Genomic DNA, 12,314 nt, shown 5'->3' on the forward strand with positions numbered 1-12,314 from the left:
GTACAATTCTTCTCGTTTTTTGTTAACATTTAATATATTTTTCTAATAAATATTAGTTTTTAATTTTTAGTTTTAGTTTTTAATGAAATAGGTATTGATAGGCATAGCTTATAAACAAGCTCTTTCAAAATCCTCAGTAATTTTGGTTTTATATTTTATTTTTTGTTTTTTTGTTTTGTTTGGAGGCAATCAGAGTAAAGTGAATTGGCCCAGGGTCACACAATTAGTAAGGGTCTGATGCAGGATTTTAACTCGGGTCCTTCTGACTCCAGGGTCAGTGCTGTATCCACTGTGTCATCTAGCTGCTCTGTAATTTTTAAATTTGTTAAGGGGGCCTGAAGCCACATTCATTTAATGAATTAAAAATATTAAACATTTGTAATGTGCATTTTCTTATGCTAAGACTTGGGATACACATATAAAAGTATGAAAAAATTCCTGTCCTCAAGAATTCTAATGCGAGAAGACCACAATGTATGGGGCAGGGGGGAAAGGGGTGGGAGGGGAGAGGGGAGTGTTTTTTCCTAAGGAGTTGTGGGAGTATCAAGTTTCATAGGACAGTTAATTAATTGATAGTCCCTTTTCCCAAAGGTATTAATTGTTTGGTTGCTGTGCCTGGAGCAAGAAATGGGCAAGGGTGTAGTTTTTGAATAGTTGTTGAGTAGAGCCAGATAACCTGAGTATATGACGTTATAGGATGTGAACCAAAGCTTGGTCTTGGGGCTGGCCTACATTTGTAGTTTGTACTTGCCTATTCCCTAATCAGTAGTTTCAAATCAGGAACTGCACCATGGATTCTCTGTAATAGCTCCAGGTTTGGAGAAATGGGATAATGGTAATAGGGCAGATGATAAGAAAAACATTTTTAATAGAGTACGTAATTTTATTTTATCACTTAAATAAGAATGTTGTTTTTACTTTCAAAATCTGTTGATGCTTTTATTTTTTTATGTTTAATTTTCATTTCTTCTTTCTATTTCACTCTGAAGAATTAAAATCATATTTATAGGAAATTTTCTGATAAACTGGATTAAGAATCCCTTTAATAATAAAATTCATTTACTTGTGAATTCCCCATGTTTTCTCACTTGAAGCTCTTAAAATCTTCCCCAGAAGATTTCTTTCTTTCATATATTAGCTCAAACCCTCAATAAATTGCTCTTCTGTCCTACAGATGAAATAAACTGAACTTGATTTTTCTCCTTTCCTTCTCATCTTATTTCTCTCTGACCCCAGTTCCTTAGTAGCTGGATAGGTCATATAGAGGAACATTAATTGGAGAGGGCCTAAAATATTGTAAACTATGGAGAATTCAGGCTACTCCCCATGGCAAGCTGAGAAAAGCTGAAAAGATTATTTTTCCTTAAGTGGGTCTTTATTCAGTCGCCCCCTTTTGAATTTCTTACAAATTCCTTGCCTTGACAAAATTATCGTGATCCCACAGTTAATTGTATCCATTCAGATCAATTTATGATGTCAGTCCCAGAGGTTATTCTTCTCCTATAAAAGAAGCTACTAGTACCCCATTCCTTCTTTAACTTCTTTTGAAATTTAGCCTACCTTATTGAAGGTTCATTAAGAATTGCCTGCCTCATAACAGCAAGTTCATTCTCCCTTGCAAAACCTTGTGTTCTAGATTTACCCCCATCCCCCAGAAGGCAAGTAATCCAAGATAAGTTAAACACTCGTAATTCTTCTAAACATATTTCCGCATTTACTTACTATGCTGCACAAGAAAAATCAGATCAGGGGAGGAGGGAGCAAGCAAAAAAAAACAACAAAAATAAAAATACTATGTTGTGATCTAAATTCAGTCTTTCTCTGGATACATATGACTCTTTCTGATGGGGTGCAGCTTCTAGGGAAAATATAACAGTAATTCTGAGGTCCCCTAACCTTAGGAATGCTATTGTTTTAACAATCTGTCTGTCAATGATTCTAAAGCCTGCTGGCCTTAGGAATAACATAGTATAGTCCTATAAACATTGCTGACTGTCAGATAAACAATTTGTTGGTCAGTGATAGCTAAGTTCCTAAAACAATAGTGAATAGAATACGTGTAAGCCATAAAACTAGCAAATAAGTAACATGAAGCTCTAATCTCTCTAATTTGTCCTATAAATTTATCTTCTTGCTCCTGGTTCTCTGCTAAATCCTTTTGGAATTTAGCCCACTTCAACTGTTGACTAGAAATAAAAGGCCAGAACAATTGACGTCAAAGTGATAAGGAGCCACAATAACAAAAACATTTGCTAAATCAGGGAGGGAAAATGTTTCCAATATTGTGTTGTAATTGAAATTAAATTTACTTTTCACTATTAAATGGAACATGCTACCAAGCATTAAAAAAAAAGCATTTGTTGTCAAACAAGTTATTGATTACATTATCTTACAAATTGATATAGTACTTTAAAATATCTTAAATTTTGTCGTTTCTTATTTTAAACATTAAAAACACTAAGAAAGTTACTTGTTTAAAAGAGTTTAGGGTCTAATTTTTTTTCTTATAAAAACTAATTCCAATCAAAAAGAAAACAGGGTTTATTTTTCCTTAATTTTTAGGACAGCAATGAAATAAGGACCACTGAAAAACTTAATTTTGACTTTTTGATTTCAAAGTTATTTCTTATTTATAAATGTAACTATAATTGCATTCAAAACTTAATTTTGACTTTTTGATTTCAAAGTTATTTCTTATTTATAAATGTAACTATAATTGCATTCAAAAGCAGCACTTACAACTCATTATTTATAAAAGAATCCAAGTTAGTCAAATATTCTACCTAAGCATTCCATAAATAATTATAATTGCCTTGACATTAGCAATACCAAAAGATTATTATGTCAGTTTATTCAGCTTTGTAACTCTTGCCCATGGAGTGAAGAGTTTTGATTCTTATTTCTTTAGATTAAATGAATGAATGAAGAAACATTGTACCATAGTGAGCTATATGCTAAGTGCTATCAATAACAATACAAAAGCTAGATAATCCCAGCATGTGATAGCTTAGCGTAATAATATAACACATATAGGTGCTAGGGAGGATGGGAATTTTTATTTGAGACGTGATAAGAGATGGGAATATAATTTTTTCTTCTTGTTGTTTGTCCTTTGTTTTCAAAGAGGACGATAACATCAGGGAAGTGATGCTATAACATGCCAGTAAATTAGATTTCAGTAAGAGAGGGCTGTGCAAGGTCACCTGCCTCACTTTCCCCTCTAGAGCCATCTGGGTCCAGTGGCCAGATAAAGATCAGGAGGACTGGAGATGGCCCTGGATGCAGTGGGAGACCTTGGGCTTTTTAAGCTGAGGTCTTCAACTAGTCTCAGTTTGACTGACTCATACCAATTCAGTGCTTACAGGTAGGTAGCAATTGAGGCAAAGAATCTCCTTTCACTTCATCCCCCTCAAAAAACCAACAACAAACCAATCCAAATAAAGAGGTAAATCTAGGAGGGGAAGACCTTGGGTTTCTGGTGAAGCAGAAATGATTGTTGTTTACATTCAACTTGAGTCAATCAGGATCCAAACTTTAAGCACATAGAGCTTGGTCTAGGACCTATTGTTGGTCAATTAGAATCCGATTGGTTTTGGTCTAGGCCTGGTCCTTAAGAAAAAAAACTAGCCAGTAAACCCCAAGATATCTTGGGAGGGTTCAGAAGTGAAAAAGAGCGGGGGAAAAGAAAGACTTTTAAGAGCATCTGTAGGCTGTAGAGATATAATATGGATAAGGAAAATGATGAATATTAATATACCTCAACATAGCACAGTGCTTTGTGAAATTTATATTTTCTTAATTGAAATCTAAACAAACAATGCTCTTAAATAAAGAACAAATCAAATTAATTGAAAATTTCAAATCAAGCTTTAATGTTTCCTAAAAAATGTAAGAAACAATATATATGGACAACACTGCTACCAAATAGGTATCTTGTACAGTATCATCTCTGTGAGTTGCCCTTCTGTTCTGTTCTGTTCAGAACTGTCTTCCCCCTCCCACTGTACCTACTCACTGAATGACACTATCCTTTAAAGCCCTGCCTAAAAGTTATTCACTCCAAAGCCTTGCCCTCAACAACCTCTCTGTTCTGACCTCACAGAGTAAACTTTTTCTGCTTCTGTACAACAGTAATTTAATGTTGTGTCGTCTATGTTTGTATCTTCTCTGTTAGCTGAAGTAAGTTTTATGAAAGTAGAAACTACACTTTATTTAAACATATAGCCTGCATATAGCAGGCACTGACTGAGCACCATGTATAAAGGATCTTATTTCAATTTCTTTCTCTATCATAGTAAGAAAATGGAGGGCTTGGATTAGACAGCATTTAAAGTTCCTCTTAGCTCTTAATCTATGATCCTGTGGTAATAAATATTTGTTAGTTTGTAACTGTCCATTTAGAAGTTTTGTTCTGTTTTTAAAAGTCTTAGGGATCAGTTTTTTAATGGACTTGAAAATGTTTTTGTATTACATTAAAAAGTACCTGAGTTTCCAGTAACTATTCTTCTAAATACAATTTAGTAATGTTACTATTATTTCAAACATTATGTATGGTATAATACCAACAGTATGGTATTTCTGAAGGCAAATATAGTGCATCAATAGAACTAACTCTTAATACTTGGGTTTTTGTATTTTATCCTTAACTAATCTAATTTTAATATTCCTTGTCTTTTATTTCTGTAGAGATTAAGAACTGAACGGGATTCTCTTAAAGAAACTATTGAAGAACTTAGATGTGTACAGGCTCAAGAAGGACAGCTCACTACACAAGGTAGCCAACCCTATATACTTTGAGTTGAAAACAATGTTAAACTTAAGTTTTATAATGCAAGTACAAGCAAAATGTTTTCTTTAAATTTTCTTTTAACTAAAAATTTAATTCAAATATTTTTATATATAGGAAAACTTGTTTAAAGCAATTTTAGGTCTCCTTAGAAGTCAATAGATAAATTTCACAGACTTCAGTGAACATTGGATAGAAGAAATTTTACATATTTTCAATAATATTTGATTTCTTTTATAATCCTGTATATTTTACATACTTCTCAGTATGTAAAGAGAATATTTTACATACTTATTCTCAGAAGGATCTGTTCACCAGACTGCCAAAAGGCATCCATAACACAAAAAAAGTCAAGAACTCTTGATTCTTATTATTTAAAGATTTTTCCTTTACTAGAGGGGGAAAGTTAGTCCATTCAAGAAAACAGCAGGAGTTGTTGAACTAATTTTAAACAAAACAAAGATTTGAAAGCTTAAGGCTAGAGCTCCTGAGTTATGAGCATAGTTCCTGAATCTGGTTTTTAAAATGTAATTTAGTAGTATTCTTATAGGAAACATTAAATAGATAGAGTAACATTTGTTCAGTGACTTCACAAAAATCTTTTCAACAATTTTCTACTACTTATTGAGTCAGTGAAGTTAGTTTATTAGAGTGTGAACCAACCTCTAAAGGTAGAAGATTTAACTTTCATCTCATATAAACATTATATGAATGGTTTTCTTAATAGAAAGATACTTTTAGTTCAAGGTAACAAAATGGGATTTTATTATTTTTTTGCAAAGTATTAAAAATTGTGAAAAAATAGTTTTATTTTCATCATTATGTTATAGAAAGAAATTAGGAAATTTGATCAATAATTCATTGTCATAGTCAACTATCTGGTCTCTTTGTGGGTTGTATTTCCCTTCCATTTCCTCCTGCATACAGCTTACCTTCCTATAATGTTTTACTTCATTATGTTCTGCATTGCTAATTTTTCTTCTCTTCCTAGCTCACTTTAGTCTACCTAATATTCTTCATTTTCACTATTTGGTTTCTTGCTGTTTCATTTGGCCAAAGGGAATTTATACTCATGGGACAAATGCAAACTAGCTTTGAGAAAGAGGTTAAGAAAATGCTTGGAATGTTTGTTTTGGTGCTTTCAAAACTGTTCTCTGAAAAACTAATTCTGCCTTTATCAAATATCTGGAACAAGATCCCAATAGTTGATTTATTTAGAAAAATATAAAAAGTACATAAGGAAATGTTTGATCTTCCACAGTTTGATCTTCGTGTTAAATCTTCATAAGAGTTTTTTCATCTTAAATGCTACTAACTTTTATGAACAAGAAAGACCACAACTGTCACTTCTTAAGTAACCCTTCTTATTCTTCCCACTGAAAAACTTACAATGATTATTATGATGAACCAAACATAAAAGACTTTGGCTTTTAGTTGTGCAAATGGAGAAGGGTTTTTTAATCCAGGAAGAAGGATGGAAAAACCTAAATAAGAGGAAAAAAGTCTTTTTTCCTCTTAAACTACTCTGTTTCATCATGTGTATCGTATTTATCATATAGGATTAATGCCTCTGGGAAGTCAAGAGTCTTCAGACAGTCTAGCAGCAGAGATTGTTACACCCGAAATAAAGTAAGTATACTATACTGGTTTGTATCTACCCTATGCAGAGTATTTTGACACATGCTATCTCCCATACATGGAAAGGAATCCTTGTCCACAACTTTCTCTTTTATTGAGCCTTAACTTGAGTACTAGCTGTTTCCCTGATAACCCTCAGGTAGAAGTTATTTCTTCCTCCTTGAATTCAGTTCTTCAGTTGATTTCTTCTGAAAATTGATTTTTTTTTAATTAATGTGGGGATTAAAATTATCCCACCTACATTAAAAGAGATTAAGACAGAGCTCTGAGTCAGTGGCACTTTATGGTTCTATGAAGTGGACCTCAGATCTTCTTATGATGCCCCTTCCTTTTAGGGCCCTATTTTTATAGGGCTGAATGTATCTAGTCAATACAGAACACTTCCGTTAAATAAGCAAAATAACGTCAGCAGGGTCACAAGTTAGGTGAAGCAAGAAATAATTCCATACAAGATGGACAGGGTTCTTAGGTTCAGGACAAGGAAATGGTATAAGCTGTCACAGTCAGTGACCTAAATAATCATAAGAGGGTCTTGTTCTTGTCAGACAAGATTGGTCCAAACATACAAAGCTGTTTTGGGGTACTTGCCATGTAGTTGCGATCTCTGCCATATTGGGCTTGATCATCATGACAAGTTAAAACAAGGAGGGTAATTTCCTATCATTAATGAACTTAGAATCTGCATCTCACAGCTCTGGGACCTTATAGAGTAAGGGTACAAATGAATTACTTCTTTTATTCATCACCTTAATTTCTCATGATATACTTTCTATCCCTCTTATCTCCTCAGTGAACAAAGTAAAAAAGAAAACAGCTCAGGTTTATGTTCCCACCCTTATAGATTAGCACTTAAAAATTTAGTGACTTTTTTGGAGACAAAAAGTAGGAGTATTTTTCTTATTTTCAATAATTCTGAAGTATGAACTTCTATATTGGTAGTTTCTATCTCTTTAAAGAAGAATGGGAGATAAATGTTGAAATCTAATTATTGAGCATCTACTTTGTTTCCAGTTCCTCAGTACTACAAAAAGTGCTGCTGCAAATACTTCATGTATATAGGATGACTTCTATTACTCTTAACCCTAAGAAGAGGAGTCACTGAAAGGACTTCATAAAGATTTAGAGTCAGAAGACCTAGGCTTAATTTCCACTCTGCCTCAAATATACTGTGATTGTATATCTATGACTTCAAATATGTTCATTGTAGAAAAGTCCATTAAATTCTGTGGGCCTCAATTTCCCTTCCTTAAAATAACAAGATTGCATTCAGTGACATTACAGAAATCCTCTTAACTAACAGAAATGGGACCTCTTAGGAAAGATTTACTGCCATGAGTCTAGTGAATATAGGTCAACAATAAGAGACCAAATTGAAAGCAAAGAAATTCATTAGTATGCTAAGGAAGACTGCTTTCTAATAGACGCTTTAGTTTCCCAGGGTACCTATTTAGTTTTTTATCATTTTTCAGGGTCACTTAGAGTATATAGCCAGGCAGCAGTATTCTGTGGTAATTTAGAGTAGATATAGCCTTTCACAGACAGGGGGAAGGATAGAGAAAGGAGAAATAATTCAAAGGAGAAAGGGGAGCTATTTAGAAACTGTCTGTCACAATTTATTATCATAATAAGAACACAGCTTAATTGTGTTCAAGGGTAAAAGACACAGGGTGATGACCAAATATTTTTATGATTGTTAAGCCCATTTAAACAAAATATCAAATATCTCTTATCTAAGGACAGCAAATAGTTGTTACAGTAGCAAATCAGACCATTTGCTTCATCTTGTCTTTGCATAGTTTGTTATATTTTATTCCTCTTTTAGTAAAAGTTGAAGATTTTCTCTGTGAGGCCACTAGGCGATTAAAGGATTTCTGCATTATTAGTAAATCAAGATGTTTTGAAATGATTATGGTTCCTACTTCCCTTCTACACTATAATTTCTAGATCCCATCTAGGTCTATATGCTATGGCCCATTGACTTTATATCATAGATTTGGGTATATATCTCTTCTCCCTATCAGCCTCTAAGCTCCTGGAAGGGAAGAACTCTCTTATTTTGTTTTTGTAGAGATACTCTATGGTTTGTTAAATTGGAATAAGTAACTATATCCTTTTAAAAATATAATTTTAAAAAATATTATGGACATGTTTGATGTCCATATTGAACATGTAAAAATACAATAAGTGTTATGAGGGAATAAAAGAAAAATATTTTTTCCTCTCCTCAATGAAAACATATTTTCATATTTAAGGTACTTATTCTATTTACTGGAATAATAGTAATTATAGCTAATATTTATATAGCATTCATTATGTGCCAGAAACTCTGCTAAAGTACTTTACTATTATTATCTCATTTGATACTACAGCAACCCAGGGAGCTGGGTGCTGTTATCCCCATTTTACACATGAGGAAACTGAAACAAACACATTGTGTCACAGAGCCTATAAGATCTAGCATAGTGCTTTTCTCAGTCTTTTATACAGTAGGCACTTAATATAAAAATTTTCAAAGAATTAATTATGTTAACATATCTAAGACCAAATGTCTAAATCCGAAATGAAAGAACCATTCATTAGAAAAATTCAGATGATGGTATTGATCATGTTCAGATTATCTGTTCTTAAAAACCAAAAATGGTTTAAACACCTTGATCTCATAGCCAATGACTTCAGTAATCCTTTTTCCATTTAGTTGAAATCCAGTCTTTGCTTTGAATACATGGCTATATATTGATATATTTTTAATAATTATATTAAACACTTAACAATTCATTTCAATTTTTTTTAACCTATCCAGGGAGAAACTTATTCGTCTTCAGCATGAAAATAAGATGTTAAAACTTAATCAAGAGGGTTCTGACAATGAACGGATTGCATTACTGCAGAGTCTGCTTGATGATGCAAATCTACGTAAGAATGAACTAGAGACAGAAAACAGGTAGGAAAATATTAATAGTATCAGCTACTTAAGTAATTCCTATTATATGAACATGATTACTTTGAAATCCAGTATTTAAATTTTAAGTAGAGATGAAACAAAGTATTACGTTTCTTCTTCAGAATGCTTTAAACTTTTCCACGACCTTTTGTAGACTCATCTTATTTTCAGTTTTTTTTCCAATTACACATAAAACAATTTTTTATATTTTTAAAAAAAATTTTAGTCCCAGTTTTTCTCCTCCTTTTCCTCCCTCTCCTCTTCCCTCAATGAGAAGGTAAACAATTTAAGCAATGTAGGTTATATAAGTATAATACAGACTCAAGAAAGTGCCTGTTCACATTTTTATGAATTTATTTTATATACTTCCATGTTAGTCACATTGTAGCAAGTATCTGAACCATCCTATTTCTCTCATTTTTATTCTTACTGATTAAATATCAGCAATTAATAAATTATTGAGTTCCAAATCCCCTGGTTACTTTGCTGGGTTTTTGTCAGGTTGTTAGACAATGTTCCTTTTTTTCCCCCCAGACTAATTTGACTTTATTCCTAATGATGGAAATACTAGAATTTTCAATTTGCTCTTTTCTTTTTCAGATGGGGGGAATTATGGGGGAGAGATAAATAGATTATTCATGACAAGACATTTGTGCCTTACTATCTCCTATATCCAACATTGGATCATTTTAAAAAAAAAAAAAAAAAGGTATAAGTTATCCTGAATCCCCAAAATAAAGTATTTGTTTATTTCTAGACTGGTGAATCAAAGACTTCTAGAAGTACAGTCACAAGTTGAAGAATTACAGAAATCTTTACAGGAACAGGGTTCAAAAGCAGAAGATGTAAGTGTTCATAATAAATATTTAAAATTTTTAGCAATTGCATAGTAATAAGAAAACTTAGAACTAATTGTTCTATTTTGTTAATTTTTATATAATTTCCCATGGCTCTGAAAAAAAAATCATAAATATTTCCTATTTTTGAAGCATTCCCTGCTGTATCATAGGGACTCTTTCCTAGATTGACTCTATCACATGTATTGTGAGAGGACAGCATTTTCTTAATATGAAAATGCAGTATTTTTCCCCGTCTCAGCTTTTAAAATGTTTGCCTACAAATAATGTGCTATGTGTTATGGTAGTATTCATCCAGATTCATAAATTCATTAGTTTTCCCTCTTCTACTATGAGAAACTTTGTGATTATGATTAAGATTTATAACTTAATGAATAAGACTTTAACAAACTTATTAACTTCTTCAGTCTGGTATGCAATGGAGAATTTAGTTTTATTTAGTGTTCAGCAGAAAACTAAAGAATAATCATTGGATTGTCTTTTGCTTACAAAGACTGATCTTTTTGGACTGCTTTTTGTAGCATAAATAGAACCATTTGTTAGAAGGATCCAATTTTGTATGTTTTGTTTCAGAATTTTAGGGAATCCAATCTGAACCCAAGTCTCTTGGGCTCAGGGTCTATTTTGATGCTAAGATGGGCATTTAAATCTGTTTGCTATAAAGCAAATAATTTATTTCATGTAACTGTTGCCTTCTAAAGCTCTCTCATATTCCCTAACAGTATATTCTGAGATTTCTCAAAATAGTGGATACACTGAGAAGATATTATCAACAAAATTCTTGTAATTGTCATGTCTCTAAAGGTATAGCAATACCCACAAAATTTTCTCTTTTTTATAAGTGCACTCATTCAATAAAAGCTTATTGGGGCACTGCCTTATTTAAATTTCTAGACTAGATTTTTGTCTCATCTAAATAACCCAATTTTCATTACAATATGCAAGACCAGTCTGGAACCTAATTGATTATAGATATTAGAGGTAATTGAATGGGAACAGAATTTAGCCTTATACTCCAAGACTAATTGTCATTATGACTACTGTCCGCTTAGGGCAGGTATTTTATTCTTTACAGGTGTGCCCCTTTTCTATTTCCATTTAGCTGTACTCGGATATAGAAAACTTTATTTAAAATATTAGTTTTCTATAAGTTTCCAGTCACAATTTATCTAGAGTTTTTAATGTGTGTACACATGTTCTTTTGGGGTTCTATTTTAAAAGAATTGACTAGATTCTTTAATGAAAGTTCTAAAAATATTTGTGGTATTGTTGATTCTCTAATATGAAGCAGTCATGATGTACCTTTGAAACAAGATACTGATAATTCAAATAAATTTTTAAATTTATTTCTAAATACTCTGGTCAGTTATAGCTCTTCTTCTCCTTTCCCCTTTTCCTCCCAGCTAACTTCAGCTCTCTTAAACACAAAGCCTTAGGTAGGACAAATAAGTGAAACTTTCTCCCTCTCACTGAACTGACTTTCTTAATGTTCTCTAAATTGCCAAAAGGTTTTTTGATGGTTTCCCTTACAATGATTCAGTTAAATTAGTATTTTTTCTTTTTTTTGTCTTATACTTTTTTAACCTTAATGTTATTTAAATTGTAATGATTTAATGTCAAACTTTTTTGAAAGGCTAGAAAAAATACTGCTTAGTAATAATACCAGTAAGAGAATATTATTTTGCTGCAAAAGAAAATATGTCTTTAGTTTTATATTCATGTTAATACTTTCAAAAACCAGAGATATTTTGGGATTAACTGTTTTTATCCTCTTTGGAATCCCAGCCTGAAAAACATATATTCTTGAGACTGTGGTAACCAACAACTAAATTAGCTAACTTTATCTCACTTTTAAAATAGGAAATCAATTTTGTATGTACTCAGTGCCATTTTATATCTTCTTTTATGAATGATACTAAAGTACAACTACACTAAATTCCTTCCCTGAAACGTCATCATAATATAGAAGTGATTTCAGGTAACCAAAGGATACATGAAGAAAATATAATCTCCAGTAGATCCTACCATATGGTAAAAATTTTGACAACAGCTAGTCTACAGCTTATATACCTTATTAAAAAACTCATTTTAG

At 32.2% G+C, this 12,314-nt stretch overlaps 1 protein-coding gene across 1 annotated transcript in view; it reads left to right on the top strand.

The window, feature by feature from the left end:
* HOOK3 (hook microtubule tethering protein 3) overlaps positions 1-12,314 on the top strand; it is a 94,875-nt gene that overhangs the window by 61,071 nt on the left and 21,490 nt on the right. The window contains exons 12-15 of the mRNA XM_051973572.1: positions 4,687-4,774; positions 6,346-6,415; positions 9,225-9,365; positions 10,123-10,210. Coding sequence (XP_051829532.1) covers positions 4,687-4,774; positions 6,346-6,415; positions 9,225-9,365; positions 10,123-10,210 — 387 coding nt within the window. The remainder of the gene's footprint in view (positions 1-4,686; positions 4,775-6,345; positions 6,416-9,224; positions 9,366-10,122; positions 10,211-12,314) is intronic.

This window comes from Antechinus flavipes, chromosome 2, assembly GCF_016432865.1.
Source record: "Antechinus flavipes isolate AdamAnt ecotype Samford, QLD, Australia chromosome 2, AdamAnt_v2, whole genome shotgun sequence".
Classification (NCBI taxonomy): domain Eukaryota; kingdom Metazoa; phylum Chordata; class Mammalia; order Dasyuromorphia; family Dasyuridae; genus Antechinus; species Antechinus flavipes.